This window comes from Protopterus annectens, chromosome 11.part0, assembly GCF_019279795.1.
Source record: "Protopterus annectens isolate FY-2018-M chromosome 11.part0, PAN1.0, whole genome shotgun sequence".
In the NCBI taxonomy this organism is placed as follows: Eukaryota; Metazoa; Chordata; order Ceratodontiformes; family Protopteridae; genus Protopterus; species Protopterus annectens.
Genome location: NC_056745.1, coordinates 1,483,868,298 through 1,483,894,016, shown reverse-complemented (window position 1 = coordinate 1,483,894,016; position 25,719 = coordinate 1,483,868,298). Strand labels below are relative to the sequence as shown.

General features: G+C 42.0%; 1 protein-coding gene across 1 annotated transcript in view; it reads left to right on the top strand.

The window, feature by feature from the left end:
- The window catches only part of TUBGCP6 (tubulin gamma complex associated protein 6), a 1,304,734-nt gene that overhangs the window by 951,460 nt on the left and 327,555 nt on the right, over positions 1-25,719 (top strand). Inside the window, exon 19 of the mRNA XM_044088793.1 lies at positions 12,027-12,195. Within this exon, the coding sequence (XP_043944728.1) occupies positions 12,027-12,195 (169 nt within the window). The remainder of the gene's footprint in view (positions 1-12,026; positions 12,196-25,719) is intronic.

Sequence of the window (25,719 nt, the reverse complement as noted above, 5' to 3'; positions counted from 1 at the left end):
TTACCATGCTGACAGTAGCAAAAGCAAATAGATTTAGCAATCCATTTTAAAATGTTTTCCCCACTTGTTTACCCTGTTTACCTTCTGTAAAGGCCACTAACCACTGGTCAGATCTATTTCTTTGTTAGTAGAATCATATTTGTCTGTGGACATCTAGAGAATGAAATACTCTCTCTCACCCTTGTTCTGTGGTTTAAGGAGGAAGATGGGGAGGTGAATAGCTAAGTTTAAGGAGACCTCTGACAACACCTTGTGTGAGGAGAGGTTAGTTCTTAATGTAACTCTGTTCCAATGGAAAATAAGGAATGGGGGTTTTCACACTAGGGCTTGTAGCTCAGAGATATTCCTGGCTGAAGTGAGCACCAGCAGCAGCCTGTATTCCATTTAAACAGGTTGAGTGCTGATTGTGTTCATTCAAAGTGTGGTAGTCTTAGTTTTTCCAAGATCTAGTTTAGGTTCCAGGAGGGAGCAGGATCACACCTGGGTCATGTGAGATTTAAGACCACTTTTAAGAATTGTTCATGTGAGGGTAAACATATGCTGAAGGAGACATGGGAAGACAAGCAGGTATAACTGAAGCATGTGCCCTTAGCCTAGAGTACGAGAGCAATTTTTTGTATGAGATGCAGAGGCAATCTAGTACCTGTTCCAGGGTAGCTTGTGTTGGTAGAATACCATTAGATTTACACCAGACAGCAAATGTTTTCATTTGGCTACATATGATTTCCTGATCCTCTGTGTTCTAGCTTTTTTTAGAGCAGATAGGACATCCAGTGAAAAGGATTGTTTGAATGGAGTCAGATGGCAGTCATCTACGCTGTCAATTTCATGGTTTTCCGATTCTGGTGAATGATAGACCCTCTTTTTCTGGGTTAGGAGGTCCATAAAGAGAGGAAGTGTCATGAATCTGCCTTTCCTGAGGTTCATCAGGGAGAACTCTTTTGCCTGGGCAGTAAGGAGCTATCAGTAACATCTTTGCTCCATCTGTCTGTCATCACCTTGTGTAAATCCCTGGGGATAAGGTGGACTGGAGGAAATGCATAGAGAAAGAGGCGTGTCCAGGTGAAGGGGCAATGCATCTATTCATCATGCCCTTCTCTGGGCAGTTCCTTGAACTGACCTTTTGATTTGCCTGTTTTCAAGGGAATCAAAAAGGTACATTTCTGCCACACTTTTTATGCCTGAGGACTGGAATGCTTCCCTTTTTGACATCCACTTGCTGGGTCTAGGCGTGATTTGCTCAGACTGTCTGCCAGCAGTTTTGCTTGATCTGGTATGTAAAGGTTATGGGAGTTATTCCTAATATTTGGGCTACTAAGCCTTAGCTCCATTGCTTGTCTGCATAGCTGGTAGGAGTTTCTCCTTGTTTATATACCATGTCACTGTAGGGTTGTCTGTAAGTATCTTTATTAGTTCTGGGACCAATCTTTCATTCTTTCCTCTTAAAGCCAAAGTAACTGCCATCATCTCTTTTATGTTGATGTGTAGAGCTACCAGATGCCTGTCCCACGTCCCTTGGACCCTGAATGGATCCGTGCTGCCTGTAGTTGAAGTTTGAGAAGTCTCTGGGACTTGGAAAGGGCCTCCTAGGTTGGATTTGACCTCTTTTCCTACTGTTACATTTCTTTTTCAAGGCAAGGAAAGCAAGGGATAATTGTTTCTCGGGAGTGCTGGTGTTTTTTGACCAGCAGCTTTTTAGGAACCACTGTAGTTTCCTCATGTGTAAGTTTGCCACTGGAAAGTGCAGTTGCGTAATAACCTATCGTAACCATAGATGTCCTACTGATGTTACAGTACTCCAAACAAATGGGTTATCACAGCTGACATCTGGCTGGAGTACCAAAGCTTAACCTTCCCTAGGTCAAACAACCATGTGACCTCACCTTGTAAGTGTAGGGGTATATAGGCAGATGTATGAGCATAGATACTCAGACTGTCTCCAAGCCAACAGCCTGAAGAACAGTGACATTGTGACTAGTCAGCTAGGTGGGGCCATGCATGAAGTGGCAAGAAGCAGTCTTGATCCTAGGGTCTTGTAGGATAGTAAAAGGAAGAGAGAGAGAAGATGGTAACCAATTTGGAGGGAAGAAGGGTGGAAAAAAATACTGCAACAGTGATCAGTAGTATATCTATTGTTATGTTAAGTTCTTACACAACTGTACTATGTCCTGACTGAAATCACTGTTGCAGTATTCCAGATAAATGCGTGATTCCCAGAGCTGAAGGAAGTGTAGTGGGGGGGGGGGGGGGGGCTCATTGATAGAGAAACTGTCCAAGAGGCCAGAGAGGGCTGACCTAGTGAAGATAGCTCTGGACCTTGAAAAGGCATCAATCTTGTAGTGTTTAATGAAGGTGTGTACAGAAGACAAGATGGCAGCTTCCAATATGAACCTGGGGTCCACTCCTTTGCAGAAGGCCCCGGAGGATGCCACTGCTGTGGTAGAGTGAGATCCAGCTTGCAGTGTTTTGCTTAGGTATTGGTTGGCTCAGCTTTGAATTTGTGAATGAGACAAACAGCTGATCACACTTACGAATAGATTTGGTCTTATCTAAATAAAACCTCAGCTATCTGTGAACATCTAGAGAGTGTAGGATCCCCACCCACACACACACAGTTCTTTGGTTTAGGGAAAAAAGCAGGTAGGAAGCCAGTACCAAAGGGCTGTGGCTGACTAAGTTTGCAGATGACTGTAAGCTAGGAGCAGTCATTGAATCCACAAATAACTTGGCCATCCTGCAGGAAGGATTGTCCCAAATAAATAACTGGTGCCAAAATCATGAACTATAACTAAATGCCAAAAAATTCATTACTGTGTCCTTTGAGAAGTCATCTACCCCAGAGAACTATCACATTGACAGTACTCCTCAAAGAGCTGACCCAGTTGTTCTGGATTTGGGAACTTTTGTGGACAGTGACCTAACTTAGACTAGCATGTGTCCATTGTTGTAAGAAAGTCCTACAGCTTCTAAACAAAAGGATTGTGTCTAGATCTAGAGAAGTCATCGTTTCCCTTTACTCAGCCCTCATTAGGACAATCAGTGAATATAATTCCCCCTTTGGCATGTATCTGTCTAGAGACATGCAACAAATGGAATACCCGCAGAGTTCCTTACTAAAAGGAAACAAACCTAAACAACATGCCTTACATAGACTGACTCAAAGCCCTGTCACTAGACTCGATATCCTACAGACTGCTAAGAGGTGACCTGTGTCTGGTATACAGTGCATCCTCTGACCCAGTACTGATGGAATTACTGCACATCTGCTATTCACATGACATCAGAAGTAGTCAGTGTAGGGATTAAACTACTTTTGCAACATCAACAGAATGGTTCGGAGGGACAGCTGTATCTTGCAGAGGACACTATTATTGTGGAACAGATGTCCCATCTGTATAAAACAAAGGTCATCCCTGTCCATATTCAAGCACAACTTGGATCTGTGGATGGGAAACCGAGGATTTACTGCAGGACCGCCCCTATGCTACTATTGGACAGAGGCAGCTCCTAAATGCTAAACCAATGCATGGATCCCCTCAAATTTATCTGTGGCATGACCCCAGTTATTCTCATTAGGGGTATTGACAAAAAGAGAACTTGGCTAGGCTTAAAATAGCCAGCAAGGGCAGCTAGCCTACTACTTACCTATGTAGCTATGAACCTATGAAGAATAACCTTGATATTCTGTCAGACGCGTACCTGTATTTTACAGGACAGGGCAGAAAGCAATAGATTATTCAACTAAAATTGTGTTACAAAATCTCTCGTCTTTATGCCCACAAGTGTCTGCCACTCACTTGTTCATTTCAAAGATAGTATATGCCTGCCTTTCTTCTTGCATTTCATTCTGTTACAAATACTAATATTTTCTACTCCTTGCTGATGCAGTATAATCAAGAGTTTTCAGTGGCTGCCCATGCATAGCAAATCCAAAGAATTACTTAGATCTCTTCTGCTTATAAGCATAATACTTAGACAGTATCCTTCAATGAAGTCAACTCTTTGCATTAGACATTCATCATATAATCTTAGAGGTGGTCAGGAAGATGGCATCACAGTGTTCAGATCATTCTTTCATACAGCCATTGGGCAAGAGGCCATTGTCCAAACTTAGTCTTACTAAAAAGCTGAGATAACATCTAAGAGGAAGTAATCAAACTTGCTTCAAAGTAATGGATAAACGTCCATTCTGTTACCACTTTATTTTTACTCAAGGCAAATAGGCATTGTTCATTTATTCAGAGCTTCCTTGTGCCTGGTTTGGGCATCTATGACTACAAGATTTGGATTGTTTCTAAAACCGTCTGGACCTACAAAGCTGGTATTATTTCGTTTTCTTTTTTTTTTTTTTTTTTTTTTTTTGCCCTTTCTCTGTTTCTGTGCTGCATTTATTAATTTGGTTGAATTTGAAACTATTTTTCAGCCTACACTTGGTAAAGGAACTCCATCTGTTTGTTACTGTACTGCTATTAGTTTTTTTTAACAGTGTTCTGATATTTCCTAACCTCGTTTGATACTGCAAAAGCTGTTCTGAGTTTGCCAAAGTTCTCCTGAGTCTGCCAAAATATTTCTAAGTTGTGCAAAGGTTTTGTGTGCTGTGAACATTTCTCAGGGTTAGTAAACTTATTTTGAAGGATTCCTGATATTGCAGGAATTCTGACTTCTGTTGTAAAGCATTTATCTGATTGGCATGAGAGTTTAGCTCTGTAAAACCCTGCTGGTATAAAAGCTGCGCAAACGCGGTTCCCTGTGCTTGCATATAAGCAAACCTTTCCAGTTTAAAATACTGTATAGGAAATGTTGTCCATAGGCACCCACTGTTCACAGCTGCTTGAAGAGCTCCCAGTTTGTACAGAGAGGGTGGTACCACTGCAGGTCATCTAATAGTGTACTATAAACACTCTCACTTTGACCCTCCTCTACTCCGTCCCATCTAGACATTGTTTTTCCTTGCCTTACATAGCATAGGCTAGAATCAGACCTGCTGAATCTAGGTTGTTTGGTGTCACTCTGCTCTAAGCCAGCCATCTTACATTAAGAGGGGCCTCCCTGCACCCTTGGGGCAGAAGTGTGTAGTTCAGGACCCATCTGAGTTGAGGATTGCTGGAGACGAGCTCAGTTTGGAGCTTTCCAATTGGTAGTTGTTAAAAACTGTTTAAATTCGATGTATACAAGCATCACATTTGCTTGTTGCTGTGCACTAAGCAACAGGGTTTAGCAGTGTCCTGTATAGATGCAAATACCTGGGAACATCATGTTTCCATAGAGATCTCCCATTAGAACCCCCCCAAGCTTCCCTGCTGAGCGAAGGGCAACGCAGTTGTTCTCTAAGCAGCATTCTCACACTTATCATTCACAACCTACTGTATACCCACTAGCTTTGCTAGTTCATGTCAAACTAGCCCACTAGTTAAGCCAAAGTCATATGTTCAGCTTAGTCCACTTCCTTCCCAAGTACCACTTTCCTACCAATCCTGCCACAATGGAGGGCAGTTTCCCAACACTTCTCCTGCCCATTTGATTGATATGGGCATCTTGAGGCAATGTAGCAATTAGTTCATGTATACTGACAGTCATTTACTCCTAAAGCAAACTAACACCCTGTGTGTGATAGATGCAAATACTCTGTGGAACTGGAGTCAATTCTGTCATGTAAAAACAAACTAGACATCAAACAGGTTGTCAACACACACGCTTCACCTATCACGCAAACCACACCACTCACACAAAATAAGGTCAGGACACATGAACCCACATATGTGAAGGTACTCCCTAAAAGCCTACAAAAAGAACAGAGACCTCCCAAATGCACACCACCCACACTCACCACCAAGCAAAAAGAAACCGCTAGACATATCAACACACATACTCGTGTCTCAATAAGTAAGCCCCTGAGGCAAAACGCATCAGATGTCTTAGTCACAGTCAACTCAATAGTGAGACACACAGATTTCCCCCTCAGCAAACTGGACAAGAAGAGGGTCATGGTCAGCTGCATGTCAGGTGCCAGGATCCGACAAATAACGTATGCACTCAAGTCACTCAACAACATGTACCATTATGACTCTGTCATAGTCCATCTTGGAGTGAATGACTTGAAGCGCAGTTCTCTGGACTATATGAAGAGAGACATGACGGAACTCTCGGATTGTGTCCCAGATAGGTGTGTCCGTAGCCCTAAGCAGTATCCTTCCCTCACCCAGGATGATGCCACAATATAAACAAAAAATGATTGACTTCAACAATTGGCTTAGCTTTTGATGTCAGTCCAGGAGGATCCAGTATTTGTCAGCCTGGGAGGATATAATAGTCAGACCTCGCTGCTTTGCTAGAGATGGTCTGCAGCTGTCCCCCCTAGACATTTGGATACTGACAAAGGCCCTTGCTTTTCCTATAGTGCCTTTTTACGCAATGTCAAAACAACATATTTTCCAGCATAACAAAACCTAATCAAGACAAACTCAGAGTCATGCTGCTTAACGCTAGGAGTTTAAACATGAAACTGCACACCCTGGAAGCACTCCTCACCCTGGGGGATGTTCACATCTGTGCAGTTACTGAGATATGGTTCAAGGCCACTGAGAGCACCCTGGCCATGCAAGGCTGTAATGCCTTCCACACGTTCAGACCTCAAAAATGAGCGTAAAGGAACCAAAGGTGGAGGTGTATCCATCTTCATTAAAACAAGTACACTTAGAGGCTGGTCAAACAGCATGACTCTCTTGAACTACTCCATGTCCAATTAACTATTGTGAAAGTACCACATCACATCATGGCTAGCTATAGATCCCCACACCACCTTTTATTGGAATCCTTTGCCATACAGCCCAACAACTTAGTCATGAGAGATTTCAACTGTCCTTCCATAGACTGGGGGACATACACAGAAAAAACATGCACACCCACAGGATTCTGAACGTTGACACAAATGCTGTAGAACAGATAGTCTGCACCCCCACTAGGGGCTCTAATGTTGTGGACATAGTACTCATAAACATGGTGGAGGGGTCACTGTACTTCCCCATACATGAGGCCCTCCTTGGTTAGGTCAGCCCATGAATCTGTTTAATTTGAAGCAAGTATTGGAACTAACAACCACACAGGAACAAAAATTATAAAAACTTTACCAAAGCTAACTCTACAGCCTAGTAAGCGATGGTATAAATAGTGTCATACCATCAGCAATTGCAGGCATCGGTGATCGCTATGTAGAAGTGTACACAAATAACCTGTACAAACACTTAAGTGATTGTGTAAACTCTGCTGTACCTGACCGGATCAAAACCAGGTCTTGCTGGAAAAACAAGCCACCATTGTGGACTTCAAGTGTAAACAGAGTATATAACAACATGAGGAAACTATTGTCCAAAAACAAAAGGGATATCACTCCGCAGAGGAAGAGTTCCCTCCTAAGCCTAAACAAGAAAATCAGAAATTTTGTAAAGTCTTCTAAAGCAAATTATGAAGCTAAAATCACATCCCTAACCAAGGATAATCATAAAGCATTCTTTAACTATGCTTGGAGTCTAAAAGAGAATGCCCAGCTATGTGCCAAAGTAGTTGTAGATGGGGTCATTCATACTATACCGGAGTATGTCGTCAGCCTGCTAGTTGACATTCAGTACAAACTTCACCCCCTATCCCCACCTACTATATCCCAAAGCATGCCTGACACCACCCCTCTGCCTAGTATCTCTAAAGAACAGGTCATCTCTTCGCTTGCCAAGGACAAAAACATGTACTCAATGGGACCAGATAATATCCCAGTTTATTTATTAAACAATCTGAAACAAGAACTAGCAGACCCACTTGGAGTTCTCTTTAATCATAGCTTGAGAACTGGCTAAGTTCCCACAGAATGGAGAACAGCAACAGTAATTACCCTGCACAAAGGAGGGCCACCTACTGACCCTGTGAACTACAGACTCATAAATCTAAACAGCTTCATCTGCAAGGCTGTGGGAAGAATTTTAATGGACCTTGTCAACAAGGATGTAAGCAACCTGCAAACACTGAACCCAACTCAGTTTTGCTTTAAGGGTTGATCATGCTTATTAACCCTAGTAGACTTACTTTGAGAATGTCACTAAAGCCATGGACGAAGGTGAGACAGTGCACAGAGCCTATCTCAACCTTGCTAAGGCTTTCGACACAATCCTTACTCTGGCATTGTTACAAACCTCGCCCATCTGGGTATTAACTAGATGGGTAGCCAGTTGGCTCACCGACAGAATACATGCTGCCAAAGTTGGTGACTCCATCTCCACCACTAGACTCATCACCAGTGGAGTACCACAAGGGTCTTTGCTGTGCCCTTACTGTTTGGCGTCTATTTCTCAGAAGACCAGGCAAAGTAGATGGCCTCTAGTTCACCAAGTTTGCTGATGATTGCAAACAGGGAGGAATCACTGAGTCCCCCAACAATGTTAACATATTAAAGGAAGGTTTAACACAAATGAATGACTTGATGCCAAAGCCATGGTCTAAAACTAAGTGCAAAAAAAATGCATTATTATTCCCTTTGGCAAAATGAAATTACCTTCAAGTTACTATATTGGCAGCATCATGCGAGACTTTGGAACAGAGGTTGATGGCAATCTGAACTTCGACCACCAAGTTTCCACAATGATAAGAAAAGCCTTATATGTAGCACACCTCATAAGCAAGGGCATAGCATCCATGTCAAGGGATGTTATAACTCCATTGTACTCGACCCTCATCAGACCACTAAGAGTATAATGCACCCTTTTGCATGTACCTCACCTGACACCTGCAGCAGTTGGAGAGACCTCAGAGGTTTATCACTAAGAAAGTACAGGGACTCCAAACCATGATCTACGTGTACAGGTTGAAAGCCCTGTCACTTTAGTCCCTATCTTATAGGCTGCTGAGAGGCAACTTTTGCCTAGCCTACATGGTAATTTGTGACCCTGCCCTGATGGATATGCTGAAGATCCGCAAGTCAAATGGCACAAGAGTCAATCACTCTAGGGATCTCAACCTAGCCTGTGACATTAACAGAACATGTTGGAGAGACGGATATGTCTCCCAGAGACTGCCGTTTCTCTAGAATAGACTTCCTATTCATGTAAAACAGAGTTCCTCACTGACCCTATTCAAAAGCAACCTAGATAATTGCATGGGAGACCACAAATTCGCTCCTGGAATGGCACCCATGTCCCTCATGGACAGGAATAGCTGGTGTTGATCACAGACCTGCTCTGTTCATCAATTTTTTCTGCAAAGTACCCAAAAAGAACAACTGGGGATACTTGGGATTAACATGGCTGGGCTTGTAAAGGCTCTACGGCCACTAGCCAAATAACCTCCTATGAACTTTTTGTATTATGGTGGTATGAATTAATAATTAAATAAGTAGAATAAACATGTCTGCCATAAAGAAGAACGTGGTTACTTCCACAATAACAAGCCATATCAACACCACGTGACTCTGCTTTCCCCATCACTGCTGCTACCTACATAAGCTCCAGACAAAAACTTATGTACTCATCCTTTCATTCATACGTTTCCTGTTAGTTCACAATCTATCTCCTACAGAAATCAGAGGCATGGCTTCACCCCTGTGATCAAGCCACACCAACTGTGGGTAAATCCTGATATATCCACTGACATGTTGTTTAGGCCTTGTATCCTTTTAGTAAGGTATCTCTGTGGGCATTCCAATTTTTGCATGTGTCTGGATAGATTAATGCCAAAGGGGACATTATATTCAATGACTGGTCTAATGAGGGCTAAGTAAAAGGAGACAATGACATCCCTTGTTCAAGACACAATCCCTTTGTTTGTAAGCTGCGCAGTATAGAAGGTAAATATATGCTAGTCAAAAGTTAGGTCGCTATCCACATTAGTTCCCAAATCCCTAATAACTGAGTGAACTCATGGGCATATTGTCAGTGTGGTATCTCCCTCTGTTGGATGACTTCCCAAAGGATACAATAATGCATTTTTGGCATTTAGTTTCAATCCATTTTTTGGCACCAATTATTTATTTGGGACAAACTTTCCTGCAGGATGGCTAAGTCATTTGGGAATTCAGTGACTGCTCCAAGCTTCCAGTCATCTGTGAATTGGCTTTTACTTCAGAAAAATGGACACCAAACAAGAGAGGTCCCAGCACAGAACCCTGGGGGACTCCACTGGTGACTGGGCTTCTTATGGAGACAGCTCCCCCTATTTTGATTATCTGTCTCCTTGCTGTGAGCCAATTGGCAATCCAGCGGGTGACACAGGAGTTTATTCCCAGTTTAATTAGCTTTTTTTTTACTATGCCTGAGTGGGGAATTGTGTTAAAAGCTTTGGCCATGTCAAGGTATGTGGTATGTACTGTTTTGATTTATCCATTGCTTTGGAGGCCTTTTCAGGGAAATCCCCTAGGCTGAGTAAGCATGACCTGGCCTTGACAAATCCAGACAGATGGGTCCAGTGTTTGGAGGTTTCCTATGTCCTGATTGATTAATTCCATGATAAGTCTTTCCATGGCTTTGCATATGAGGTTGGTCAAACTTATGGGTCTGTAATTCCCTGGGTTTGTGGAAGGTCATACCTTATGCAGGTGAATGACTGTAGCTGTTCTCCATTTGCTTGATGCAAAACCTGTATGGCGCCTGAGATTGAACAGTATTGTTAGGGATGTGGCTAAATTGTGCTTCATGCTATTTAAGATGCATCCAGGGATATTGTTAGGATGCATCAATGCAGTATTTATAGCTTTTGATAGCAGTTTTTGAGGATTTGGTCTTGTTTGATAGCTGAATGTGAGCTTCATTACAGGTATATCTTGAGGGAGAGAGCCCAAGTTAGAGTTAAATTTATTAGCTTGTAGGTTCAGTATATCTTCAGCTTCATTATTGGTAAGATTGTTCACAATCAACTCAGTACATTGCTGTGTTGTGTTTTTGAGATTATGAACACTACTGAAAAATGCCTTGTGATTGTCTTTTGCATGGGTAGCTGTTTTAGCCTCAAACTTGGCTTTGGTGGATTTTATTAAGCTCCTGAGTTGTTTGTTTCATTGACGAGGGCTCTAACATTCTGGAAATTACTTTTCTTACTTTTGGTCAAAATTGTTTTCCTTTTATTGTAAAGTTTGTTGAAATTACGATTCCACCATGTGGGCTTATTTCTGGGGTTCGCCCTGCACTTGTTCCTGTAGGGTACAGCAGCATCAGTGCAGCTGGTTACATGCTGGTATAGTGTGGTGGTGCACATTTTTGTGTATTCAGTGGGGTTAACTGGGTTTGGTGGGGATTTGAAGCTTTGCTGTATATCGGTTAGGAGTAGGTAGTTTGTCTTAAAGAAATTTCTAAAGGTGCCTTGGATGAAAATGATCTCTGGTTTTAGCTTTGTTTCAAATGACACTGCTTTATGGTCAGACTTAACTGATGAAGTTACACAAGGGATGGTGCAAAATGCTCCCATATTAATAAGGTCAAGATCCAAGATTTTGTTCCCCCTAGTGGGTACTCTGACTAATTGTTTCAGGGCATTTCTATTGACAAGGTCCAAGGATCTCTGTTGGTGTAGGTTTAGGTTTCCCAGTCTATAGTTGGATAGTTTAGATCACCTAGGAACATGGTATTGGGTTTAATACTGATAGCAATACTTTTGTTGTGTTACATTAAGAACTGGGATATTAAAGTTCCCTAATGATGATGGGGTCAAGATTTTTTTAACTTTTGTGGGGTGCAAATCCCATTACACTGGATTCTTTAGGATTAAATTTAGTCTCTTATTGTAGTTGAATTGTAAAGTTTGAGCATATTGGCTGTAGTTCTAAATGCATGGCCTGGCGATGTTAATTCTTGGTTATGTGTTTGCATTGTTGTCCTATTATCTCTTCTATTTTTAGATATACATGGCATGGGTTTTAGTGCACATTTCCATGGTCTGTAGCCGTAATTTGTTTTTTAGCATTGTAAAATGACTATTTGTACATTAAAGTTGCTTAAGCTGTGTAGAATAGTTTAAAAATATTATTTACTTTATATTTGTATTTCCTAATGTAGCAGAACCTCCCGGCTCACATCTATTAAACTGCATTACACACAGACCTTTTTCCTTGCCAGTGGATCCTTGCATACGTAAAGCAACTGACCAAACTGCTGTACAGTTAAGTGAACGAGTCTCTCTTCCAGTGCTGATGAAGCATTCCATTACAGCGCCTTTAATAGCCCAGTAAGTAGTAAATACCAAAATGGTTTGTTCTGTTGAATTTCTGTGCATTTCACATTTGCTGCAGTAGGCCTGCTTTGACTGATTAAAAAGTACATTTTAAGAGTCATACCTGACTGAGGTCCTAATTGGTATCTATTCTGGTTGTTGTTTGCTCAGTTATTGTTATCACAGCACAAACTACATGGAGTTGAATAAGGTCTTTGAATCTTATTTACATTTTCAAGTTGTATAAACTTACTTATAGCTTACTCTGTCAAATAATTCCTGGTTCTTTCATCCACCCTACCAGACAAGGCTTGAATACATTGTTTTAGTGGTCCATTTTAAGACAGATTGTCCTGATTCCTGTAGTTGACTAGAGTGGTGTGCTTTGTTAGCACCAGTTTAGGCCTCTAAATGGATTACAGTCTCATTTAATTACAGACTGGAAAGATGATGAAAGCAGATAAATTCTAATGAAATGGTATGACCAAAGAAGCAAGTGGGACAATGTTTAATATCAGTCAGTTGGAGTTTGTAACTGTAGTGATGCTTTTGCTGAATATAACAACTGCATAGAATTCCAGATAAGTATCCAAAAACACTGACTGAGGTACGGCTCCAGTTCAAAGAAAAAGGTAAAAAAGCAATGAAAAATTCTTCAGTAGCAGTACTGGTTTATTACAAAGAGACACAAGCGCTTTCACCAATGCTTCATCAGGTGTACTCAATCAGATAATAACCACACCTTATATAGTAAAATCTATTAACATCACATAGCATGCAGTATAGTATTTAAAAAGACACACATTCAAAAACACTTGTTAAAAACATATCAGTATACATAAAATGTATAATATAAAATATAAATACATATGTATGTTCACAAAAATATTGTAAGATACATAAAATAAAAATAATAATAAAAACACCTCATCTCTTCAGACCCCTTTTTAAAAGAACTGGTCTGATAGGTAGGCTTTCATTTATCCCATGTCCAAAATTGGCCCTTAGCATAACAATCCATCTAGCCTCTGTCTCCTCAGTTCTTAATCTAACATCACCCCCTCTGATATTCTCAGATGTTGTGGAAAGAACCTGAAATTTAAAAATGTGATTGTTACCTGTTCTACTGACATGTTTGGCTAGGGCATTAAAAATAGTACACTTTTTAATATGATAGACATGCTCTTTTATCCTTTTTACCTGTTATACAAGGGCTTCCCAAGCTACATAAAAACATGAAGGCACCACCTATGAGGCCAATAGTTTCAGGGAGAGGTTGGTGCACTGAGAGTATTTCTATATACTTAGAGAAGAAATTGAGACCTATTGTTGACTCATCTGTACATGTTTTAAGAGACACTGAACATTTTTTGCATGACTTATATGAAAGTATTAACTCACTATCCATATGCGATGGTCTGTTGTTGGTCACACTTGATGTCATGTCATTATTCACGGTCATTCCAAATACTATAGGTATTGATTTTTTAGAAGAGTTTATAGTGAAAAAAGGAACTTACAATGGTGATGAGAAATTGTTACTGTTGGAGTTGATGAGGTTAGTTTTGTGCAATAACTTGTTTGTGTTTCAAGACCAAGTGTATTGGCAGAAAAATGGTGTAGCCATGGGGAGCTCTTGCTCCAACAGTTATGCCAATGCTGTGATGGTGACATGGGAGATGAAATATATATTGGATGGGCCCTATAAAAATTATATATATTTCTATAGAAGGTTTGTGGATGATTGCTTCATTTTATGGAGAGGCACAACATCATGTTTATTAGAATTTCTAAACTTTATTAATAATTCGACTCAATTTTTGAAATTTACCATTGATTATTCAGATTCAAAGATTAGTTTTTTAGATGTCTGTATTTAGAGACTCAGAAAAGAGAATTACTAGTAAAATGTACAGGAAAGAGTGCTGGGTGAATGGTTTACTCTCTAGGGACAGTATGCACCCTAACTACATATTTAATAATGTTGTACAAAATCAGTTTTTAAGAGCGTCCAGACTGAGTACAGAAGAATATGAGATGAGAATGAGTGCTACCAGTTTAGAATTGTCGCAGAGAGGTTATAGTGAAGAAATGGTGGCAAGGAATGAAAACAAAGTTAGACAGTTTAGATATACCAAAGCCAGACCTTATTTTTCGGAAGGGTATGTCAGAAGTCCTAGGAAATATGACACTCAATTAAGAATTAGCATCCCTTATTCCAAAAATGTTAGTATGTATACTGAAATATTTAATAAGCATTGGAATATTTTAACATCAGACCCTGAAATAGCAGAGGTAGTAGGCTTGAGACCACAATTTACATTTAGGAATTATAGAAATTTGAAAAGGAGATTATGCACCCCCAATGCCAGTTCTACAAAGAGTGATAAGATTGGCACAGAGCCCTGTGGCAAATGTGCTCAATGTGTTTATATAAATGAAAGCAAGTTTTTTAAACATCCAGGTACAGGTAGAACTTTTGATATCAGAGTATTGTCCACCTGCAGTACTATGCACGTGGTATACCTGGCAGTCTGCGAAACCTGCAGTTGTTTCTATGTAGGTAAGACTGACCGAGCCCTGAGGGAAAGGATAAAAGAGCATGTCTATCATATTAAAAAGGGTACTATTTTTAATGCCCTAGCCAAACATGTCAGTAGAACAGGTAACAATCACATTTTTAAATTTCAGGTTCTTTCCACAACATCTGAGAATATCAGAGGAGGTGATGTTAGATTAAGAACTGAGGAGATAGAGGCTAGATGGATTGTTATGCTAAGGGCCAATTTTGGACATGGGTTAAATGAAAGTCTACCTATCAGACCAGTTCTTTTAAAAAGGGGTCTGAAGATATGAGGTGTTTTTATTATTATTTTTATTTTATGTATCTTACAATATTTTTGTGAACATACATATGTATTTATATTTTATATTATACATTTTATGTATATTGATATGTTTTTAACAAGTGTTTTTGAATGTGTGTCTTTTTAAATACTATACTGCATGCTATGTGATGTTAATAGATTTTACTATATAAGGTGTGGTTATTATCTGATTGAGTACACCTGATGAAGCATTGGTGAAAGCGCTTGTGTCTCTTTGTAATAAACCAGTACTGCTACTGAAGAATTTTTCATTGCTTTTTTACCTTTTTCTTTGAACTGGAGCCGTACCTCAGTCAGTGTTTTTGGATACTTATTTGTTGGTGTTACTGGGGTTCCTGTTTGGTGTGGATTTTTCCTTCTTATAGAATTCCAGATATATTTTTTTACAGTACTGTGTTCTGGGTGGCTCTTATGAAGTATCACACTTGACAACTTGCAGATTCTTAGCTTCATATTAGTATGCAGTTTTTAAATAGGCATATTATCTTTGGATAGCCAAGTAGTTGGGCTAGTATAGCAACACTTTTAAGCCATCACCTGAGTCATAGATGCAAGCTGTAAAAGTAAACAGACTGTAATACAAATCCAGTAGCGGTTTCAAGTTTCCATGTCATTCCTGTGTGGGAAGAATACTAGCGACATTTAAATTAAAACAAGAAAAAAATGAAAGTCTGTTGGTTCCCATGCCAAAAACGTGGTGCTAACAGACATATATTGATGTGGCCAGAATGTTATCAGCATGTCACAGTGCCTACCACATTAATATAATTTAAAGGAAGGTTATACATACACATGGAATATTAATGCTGAATGTCATAACTTAGAAAGCACTTGTGAGTCTAGGTGCAAGACAGTGTCAGTAACAAAAGGGCAGACAACCTTTGTCAACATTTGTTTCTGTAGCTCTGACATTTTTATTTATTTAACATTTCTTAACCAGGAAAGTGAGATGGCCTGAATACCATTTTCAACCATGATTCTGGACATCCAGGCAGTCCAGCTCAGACAATGCAGTATCTTTTGATTCAAGACATCCAGGCAGTCCAGCTCAGACATGCAGTATCTTTTGATTCAAGACATCCAGGCAGTCCAGCTCAGACATGCAGTATCTTTTGATTCAAGACATCCAGGCAGTCCAGCTCAGACACGCAGTATCTTTTGATTCAAGACATCCAGGCAGTCCAGCTCAGACATGCAGTATCTTTTGATTCAAGACATCCAGGCAGTCCAGCTCAGACATGCAGTATCTTTTGATTCAAGACATCCAGGCAGTCCAGCTCAGACATGCAGTATCTTTTGATTCAAGACATCCAGGCAGTCCAGCTCAGACATGCAGTATCTTTTGATTCAAGACATCCAGGCAGTCCAGCTCAGACATGCAGTATCTTTTGATTTAAGACATCCAGGCAGTCCAGCTCAGACATGCAGTATCTTTTGATTCAAGACATCCAGGCAGTCCAGCTCAGACATGCAGTATCTTTTGATTCAAGACATCCAGGCAGTCCAGCTCAGACATGCAGTATCTTTCAACACACAAATGTATCTGTGAACTGAAATACATCATTGAAACAGAAATAATTTCCAGTTGTTAGTCAAAGGTATAACTGCCAATGTCTGTATAATTTTTAAAAGTGGTATAGTACTTCTCAGCAGAATGAGCCGATAAAAAGTCTGTAGAACATATAATTATTTTAGGGTGCAGACAGTGTAAATAGTATAGCCTGCTTGTGTTGGAGGAACTTAAGTAACAGAGCAGCACTGTTTGCTTAAATGTTTTACAGTTTATATGTGTGTATATATATATATATATCTATAAAGTCAGTGGTTCACAAGTAATGAGTTAAACAACGTTACTTTCATGAACAGCACACAAGACGTAAAAAAAGTCCCCTTTATATTAACCTAAATAATGATAAAATTTTAACTAAAGTGTAGTATTAATAAACAGTACCAATGCGTGAATGGGCGTACCTTCGTTGAAGGTTGTGCATCAGGGCTGGCAACTCGGTACTTAAAATCAACTGCCAATCATTAGCGGACCGGAGTTCCGCTGTGGTGACCCCTAACCGGGAAAAGCCGAAAGTCACAACCACAACCAGTAAGCAGTATCAGTCGTATTAACCCAGGTGTCTGAAATGTTTGCTTTCATTTTCTTCGGTGTGATAACTTTTCAGGTTTTCTTAGACATAAGTACTTTGTTGAATGTTGTCTAGCAGTCTGATCCAGCATACTGAGACAAATTTACTGAAAGCTATTTCTGTAATATTTAATTTGAATGGTTGTTCATTAGTTGCAGTACACTGTTGTTTCTGATTGAGTGATTTTGGTCCCTGACCTGCAGCAAGTTTCTTAGGGGAAGGTAGTAACTTTTATGAAGGAGTCTAAAGGTGAGGTACATAATAGATTGGTCTGTATTCAATAGAAAGATAGTTCACCTGTTTGAACTCAAGGTCTGTCAGTGCTGTACGTTTCTGTTACAGACTCGAACCTGATTCTGGTATGCAGAGGCCATTTTACTAAATGCTGTCTTGCCTACTGCTAGATTAAAGGAATGACATTTTAAAGGAAGAGCCCCCTGATGTTCTTTCTTGCAGTCATCACATTTGGGGTTATCTGCTTGCAGTAGTCCTCAGTTGGAATGATTATCAAAGTCTTGGGTCCTGCGTCGGTTGCTGTCTCATCTTCCATGACATCAGGTAGTCGTGTAAAGCATGCAGCCAATGCCATTACACCAGTCTTTCTTGCCGTGTGATGCCCGAAGCAAAAGCAGTTCGCAAGTGTCGGTCGGCCGACTCCTGAAAATTAAATTTTCGAGTTTCAGAACCGAAGTCTTCAACTAAAGCTAAGTACCCTGTTGGGGAAACTTTTTCTTGCTCTAAACCGATATCAGTAAAAGTGAGTAAGTGTATTTCTTGTAGAAAGCAAATACCTCATAAAGATTTTCATTCGAACTGTATTTCTTGCCTAGGCCCTGACCACGACGTACCTCGCTGTCGGTTTTGTGCCTTATTTAAACAACAAACTATTCGGCATCTGTATATTTACGCTTCTAAATATTTTGGCACTCTGTTCAATTACCCAGATATGGCTTCGGTAAGCCACCCAACTACCGACTTTCTGAAAAAACGCAAAGGTAAAGACAGAGACAGGCCGCCTAGGTTCAAAACTGCCATCGCCGATGCTTCTAAGCTAGTCGCCAGTTCGCTGGTACTCAGTGAGGCACTTTCACAGCCTCTGATACCCGCTACTTTAGATTTGCAAGCCTCTACTGAGACCCATTCGGAGTCTGGTATGCAGCAAGATGCTTCAACTGTGGAACCTGCGGATGTCTCTACCTTGGATGGGTCCGAAGCCGCTGTGCAGGCACCGGCTTCGGAGGGTGTATTCAGGCCTACTGACATGCATATTAAACTGACACCATCTTCTTCTCCAAGACCTAAAACTCGATCCGTACCTAGAAAACCGACGCTCAGACCGCATGGTCAGGCCTCTATGCCTAAAAAACAAATAAGAATGGCTGAAGACCTTATTACTTTAATCAGGGGAAACCAACCTTTCCCCTCTAAGAGACCCAGGACTGAATTTGATTATCATTCTTCTGATCAGGATTTTGAAATTTCTGTTTCCTCTGATGACCAGGATTTACCCTTATCTACCTATGAGGATTCTGATGCAGAGGACTCTATTCCCTCTGCTTCTCCCCAGAGGATTTCTCTTTTGGTGAAACCTTGCATACTCTTAGGGAGCATTTTCGCTGGGAAAGTCAGGATTACTCTGATTCTAAAAAGAGACTTGGGGATTTCTTACTCCTGCCCCAACACAGGCCTTTAGCTATCCCCCCTGTACTGGACATTGTTGATGATGCCTTTTTGGAATCTAGCTTGGCCCCTGACCCCTTACCTTCTGCTCCCAGAAAACCTGATAGATATTACAGGGTTCCTGACTCTCACAAGTTCCTTATTAAAAATCCTACTGCGGATCCTGAGACCATTTCACAGGGACCCAACGGCATTAAGGCTACTACTGCAAAAAATCCTACCCCCTCTGGCAGAGATTCCAGGGCACTGGATAGAGGGGGTAAGAAGGTATACACTTCTGCAACCTTGGCCATTAGGGCCTTAAACTGCCAGTTTCATATGTTAAAGTATCAGCAGCATATAATTGGATTGCTTAAACAGAAAATGATGTTGATTCCTGACTGTGCTGAAAATAAGGATTTACGAGATTTAATGCATTCTGCTGAACAAGTTGGAAAACATACTTTACAATGTGGTTTTGATTCACTAGAGGCATCTTGCAGGGCTGCTGTCACTGGGTCTGTACTTGGAAGGTATGCTTGGCTTAAGGAGCAATCTTTGCCAGATCATGTTAAAGCTAAATTGCTGGATGCTCCCTTAAACCAGGACCGCCTGTTTGGCAACAAAGCAGAAGAAGTACTTAAAAAGATGGAGGAAAAAGCTAAATCTATGCAAACTGTTAAAGATTTACTGCAAGTACAGCCTCCAATATTTAGTAGGCATTGGCCCTCTAAGAATTGATCCTTTCCTGCCTCTTCCAGGCCTTCTCAGTCCAACCCCAGAACCAGTAGAACACCCCAGGCTTCAGTCCCAAGGTACTCACAGGACAAAGCAGTGGGGGGCTCCCACTTCCAAAATAGGGAGTAGTAAGACTCCCCCCTGTGGTGAACTGTCTCAATGACTTAACTTTAAAACTTCCAAGCCCTTCTCAACTGACTGCTCCTTTAGGGGGAAAGATTGCCCTGCAGGCAAAAACAATGGGAACTCATTACCCAGGACAAATGGGTTTTAAATATAGTTTCCCAAGGATACAGATTTCACTTCCACATGTTACCAACCCCAAACGGTTGGCCAGATCTACCCCCAAATCAGTGGGCAGAGGCTCAAAATCAAGTTCTCTCTCTCTTAAGTATAAGGGCTATTCAAACTGTCCCAGAAGAGGAAAGGAGACAAGGTTTCTACTCGAGACTTTTCCTGGTACCCAGAAAAGAAAACTCCTGGTGTCCTCTCCTGGATCTCTCTATCCTAAACACTTTTTTTGGTGATCCCAAAATTCAAGATGCTAACTCTTCACTAGTTACTTCCTATGCTAGGCAAAGATGCCTGGTTGGCAACACTGGATTTAAAGGAAGCCTACCTGCACATCCCAATCAGGGAAGCTTGCAGAAGATACTTACGCTTCAAAGCAAGCTTCATGCACTATCAGTTCTCTGCACTGCCCTTTGGCTTATCTACTGCACCCAGGGTATTCCCAAAGTGTTTAGCTCCAGTCATTGCATTTTGCAGGCAAAGAAATATTCAAATATACTCATACCTGGACAATTGTCTAATTCAGGCAGAAAGTCAGGACATACTATTGAATCATCTGGCGTTCGTACAAAAGTTGCTAACTTCTCTGGGGTACACCATAAACACAAAGAAATCACATTTTGTACCCTACCAACAAATTGTATTCCTGGGAGCAAGCTTGAACACAACTTCCCAGATGGCTTTCCTCACGCCAGAGAAACAAGTTCATTTGACAGCTTACTTCAAACTAATGGCCACAAAGACCCTGCTATCTGCAAGACAAATACTGCAAGCCTTGGGGTTCATGGCCTCCTGCATTCTCCTAATTCCATATGCAAGACTGCATATGAGGAAGCTATAATGGTATCTAAAAAGCCTATGGTGTCAACATTCTCAGGATCTAGAAGCAATGATTCCTATCATACCTTGCCTACAGTTAGAGTTTATTTGGTGGGCAGAGGCCTGCCATCAAAACAAGGGACTGCCATTCACTCTACCCCCTGCCACCTAAACCCTAACAACAGATGCATCAGACTATGCATGGGGTGCTCACTTGGCAGGGAAGTGCATTCAGGGCAAATGCAACCCAAGTCAAATGCACCTGCATATCAATCAAAAGGAAATGTTAGCTGTACAGAAATGTTAGCTGTACAGAATGCCCTGACAGCCTTCAAGGACCACATTCTTCCAGGACAATTAATGGTAAAGATGGACAACACCACTGTTATTTGGCACATGAACAAGCAGGGGGGAACCCACTCATACCCTCTCTGCAGACTAGCCATGGCTCTGTGGAACACAGCCTTGAGCTACCAAGTGCACCTACAGGCTCAGTTCCTGCCAGGAAAGCTAAATACGCTGGCAGACGAACTAAGCAGAAATCTCATGGACCCACAGGAGTGGAAACTGGAACCAAAGACATTCAACATGGTGATAAACAAATGGGGGAGCCCAGAGATAGACCTCTTTGCCTCCTCCCAGAACTACCAATTGGACAAATTCTGCACAAGGACTCCCCACAAACAAGCTTGGAAAGTGGATGCCCTGTCCTTCACCTGGAAACATCTGTCAGTTTATGCCTTTCCTCCTCTGCCTTTCCTCTCCAACTCAAGATCAAACAGGAGAAACCAAGGATACTGATTGCACCAGACTGGTCACGCCAACACTGGTACCCCCTCTTGCACAGTGTGTCACTGCTGGCACCATGGCACCTGCCTCAGACCGCTACCTTGCTGTCCCAGCAGGAGGGCCAGATTCTGCACCCTTAGCTTCAAACCCTGAACCAGGCAGCCTGGCTAATTACCTGATCTGTCACCACCCCTCAGTAAGCAAGTGTTGGATGTCATTCTGGAGGCAAGGAGGCCTAGTACTAGAAAATCTTATGCTGAAAAATGGAAAAGATTCTGTTCCTGGAACCTAACTTGGGGGATGAGCACAGGAGCGCCCCATTTACCTCCGATCCTTCAATACTTAACTGAGATGCTTCACAAGGGCCTTTCCTTTTCCGCCATCAAAATTCATGCCTCAGCCATTTCAGCTCATTACAACACAGAACCACCCCTCTTCGCCCATCGACTGCTCAAGCAGTTCCTCAGAGGTACTTTCCTTAGATCTCTGTTGCGTAGTAATATGTGTCTGTGTTCGGCTCATGAAACCAGGATGGGCAGTATTCCTGATGTAATACTTTGAAAGTTAAAGAAGTTGGCATTATGGTATCACAAGCCATTAACAAAAGTAAATTAATCTTGCTCGTAGCTAGGCAGCTGTGCTTCTTGGAGTCAACTAGATTAATGCAAAGGCAAATTTTGTTCACTAATATTAAAGGAGATGTTAAGGGTCTTACTAGGGAGGACATACTGTTAATGTAGGTATCGGGATATCAACTCCATTCACCCTGTTTGCTTCAGCAGTCAGATCCTTCCAAGCTTGCAGCTAAGCTTGTTTAATACCCTCTATCAGTAGTTACCTGTATACTGTCCTTGAAGAATAGTGTAGGATCCATCCACTTCCATAGATAATTATAATTATGAGCTTACAGTGTTGGAATATACAGCGGATGTTTAAGGGAGAGGGCATAGCATGTGCCCAACCCATAGTTAATTTTCCAAGTAACACAATTAAAGTTTTGGTTAAGCTGAGAACTTCGGTTTGAACTAACTGAGTAAAGAATCACTTGAAATGTTTTATAATTTGTATAGCTCATAGACTACATGTGTGGCCCCTCATCAGAATCTAACATATTAGGGTAAGTGATGTTTTATATACTGTACACAGCCATTAAAGTAGCGTATTCTTGAATCTGTGCTATGATTAAATTAGTGGTCTACATGGTAATGTGCTTATGGAGTGGCAAGTTGAATTTAAAATCAACACAAACATAAGACATGTCACAGTGGGAAAGCCAGCCTGGGTAATTAGAAAAATCACCACATGATTGAGGGGTGGTCTCCTGTTCCTTTTTATTTTCTTTCCTAGAGATAAGATATATCATTTGCTGTTCAGCTGTAGTGCTTGTTTGACTTGCTGTTTTTTGCCTGGCTATTGCTGATCTCTGCATTTGATTTTGGATTGGAGTTCTTCATCTAAGGCTTTGTTACTTTTTTTAATCTTTTTCTTGTATTGCAGTATTGTGTTTTGTTAGGTTTTTGTTTTTTTTGGAGTTTTAAGAGTTCTTCGCTATGGTCCGTTAGAAAATAATTCTTTTGTGTACAGTGAATAACATCCAGTTAATTAGTGGGTAGACTGAGAAATAGCATTCCTCGTTTAAGTACGAATATTTGGTATCATCTTTTTTAGCTGTAGTGCTAGTTTGTCTTGCTGATCTGGCACCAGAGAACTCCCCCTACTCTTTGTAGTAGGGGGAAGCATTTGTGTATGACACAGAAGACTTCCTGTTCCAGGTGCAGAGGCAGCCCAGAGAAACAGGGAGAAAACATAGCTGATTCAGCTTTTGCTGACAGAGTGAAAGTTGCTGAAAATGTAGTTGAAATGGCAGAATCACTACCAGAAGTTTTTTCTGATGGTGTGGGTGCAGAAAAAAACAGTGACATTGGAGGAAAAGGAGATTATAGCTGAAACCGAGATGGATTCAAGGGAAAACCTTTAGAGGAGATTGTTTGAAAGAGAGAGAGTTGCCTCTGAAAAATGCATAATTACAACCCTCCAATTGGGGGGGGGGGGGTTGCGGGATGATTATTTGGAAGAAATGGTAAACCAACGTGAGCCAGAAAATGGAGCAGCAATTTCATGGAGCGACATCATGGAAAAACAGAAGAAAAGGGAGAAGAAGAGACTGTGACAGAAAAAGTTCCAGAAAAAAAAAGTTCCAGAGACAACTTATGCTCAAACTATTGGAGAAGGAACAAAGAAAAATAAATAAAAGAAGTAAAAAAGAAGTTACAGTCCATGTGAGCAGTGAAAAAGAAGTTACAGTCCGTCTGAGCAATGAAAAAGAAGTTACAGTCCGTGTGAGCAGTGAAAAAGAAGTTACAGTCCGTGTGAGCAGTGAAAAAGAAGTTACAGTCCGTGTGAGCAGTGAAAAAGAAGTTACAGTCCGTGTGAGCAGTGAAAAAGAAAGTTACAGTCCATGTGAGCAATAAAAAAGAAAGTTACAGTCAGTGTGAGCAGTAAAAAAGAAGATCTGAAGTAGGAGATTTATTTGTCTGCAACCTGTGGGTTATGGATCCGATATCGGATCCGAACCGGCATGGTTTACCAGCTATGGATCCAAGCTCTCAGCTCCTCCCCTCACCCATAATACCCTGCTCTACCCTCATGACCTCAGATCTCGTTTGCCGCGCATGGTGACCAGATTGTTTTTCCAACTCTCCAGCTAAGTGCTAGTTTAAGTGTTTAAATTGTAAAATTTAAAGAATTTTTTGGTTGATTTGTGTGAAAGTGTAGGTTTCCCTTTTTGTATTATTACTTTTTTAGTGTTTAATCTAAAAGTTATATCCCTCCCCTCGCTGGTAGCGTAGTGTGTGTGTTGGGCCTGTGAGTGATTTTTGTTTTTTAGTTACTTACCTTAGTTATAGTAACTGTTATTTGTAGCTTGGGATGTCTGAGCAGCCCAAGTCTATTTTTTCTAAATGCTCCGAGTGTGGCCATAAGCTTTCCCCAGCTGATGGCCACACTCTGTGTCTTAGATGCCTGGGGGTTGAACACCTCACATCTGGATGTTCCATTTGTGCAGGGTTCAACCCCAGGGCATTGAAGGAGCGGAGGTCCAAGCTTGTTTTGGCGGGCCTTTTACCGCCGGACTCGGCTCCGACCTCCGCTCCTTCGGGGGTAACCGTCCCCACGGTTATTCCCTCTCCGGCTCCCCCTCCTCCTCCTGGGACTCAACCTCCCGCTTCTGGTACAGAGGAGAGGGATGGTAGGAAAAGAGACCGGAGGGAGAAGCACCACAAGCGGCGGGCCGAGACCTCTGTTTTGGCCCCGCCAGCCGAGCGGGCTTCTCCCCCGGCTCCATTGTCGGCTGGATCTCCTCCTCCTCGGCTCCGGTCTCCAGTGTGTTTTTCACCGGGACCTGAGGAGGAGGAGACCCGATCTCCGTCGAGGCTATCGAGGAGGCACTCAAGGCCTACCTCGGTAGCCTCGTCGAGATCAACGTACAGCCTATCGGATGCTGATCTGGACCGGATGATGAGAAGGTTCATCCAGGCCCAGATGCAGATGGGAGTGCTCTTGCCTCCCCCCCCCCCCCGGGGGGGTGCTTGACCCCCTTTTTCAAGCCGATTGCTCCTTCTCCGACCCGCTACCCGGGTTCTGAGCAGTTGGAGCCGAGCAGCTTCGGAGCCGGGGGTGGGTCGGCGCCGATAGTACTTGGTACTTCAGATCCGACCCTGCCCTCGAGTGCATCGGATCCGACCTCTCGGAGCCTGGATCCGAGCCTCGGATCCGGGGGGATCAGTGCTGCTGCGGCGACGTCTGTGACGGAGCGCACTGTCCCATCGGATCCGGCGGCGCCGGCTCGATCCACTCTTCGGATCCGAGGGGAGCCGATTGTCAGATCCTTTGGTCGAGGTCGGCTCCCCTTCGCCTTTGATGTAGTGGAGAGGGCCCTGTTGAGGGTCTCCGGACCCCGCACTTGTTTCGCTCCGTCCCGCTCCTGTGCAGTGGGTCAGGCTTCCACCATCCGGCCCTTGGGACAGCCCGATTCTGTGCCACAACCTGTTCCCTTGGAACAGCTTACTGCTTCCGAGGAGTCCTCTGACAGCCCCCCAGAGGATGTTCCTCGCAAGCATACGTGCAAAAGGAGGCACATTGACTCCCCCGAGTCTCTCACGGAAGACACAGATTTGGAGGAAGGGGAAGGCTCCCCACGGTCAGCCCCCGAGGATGTC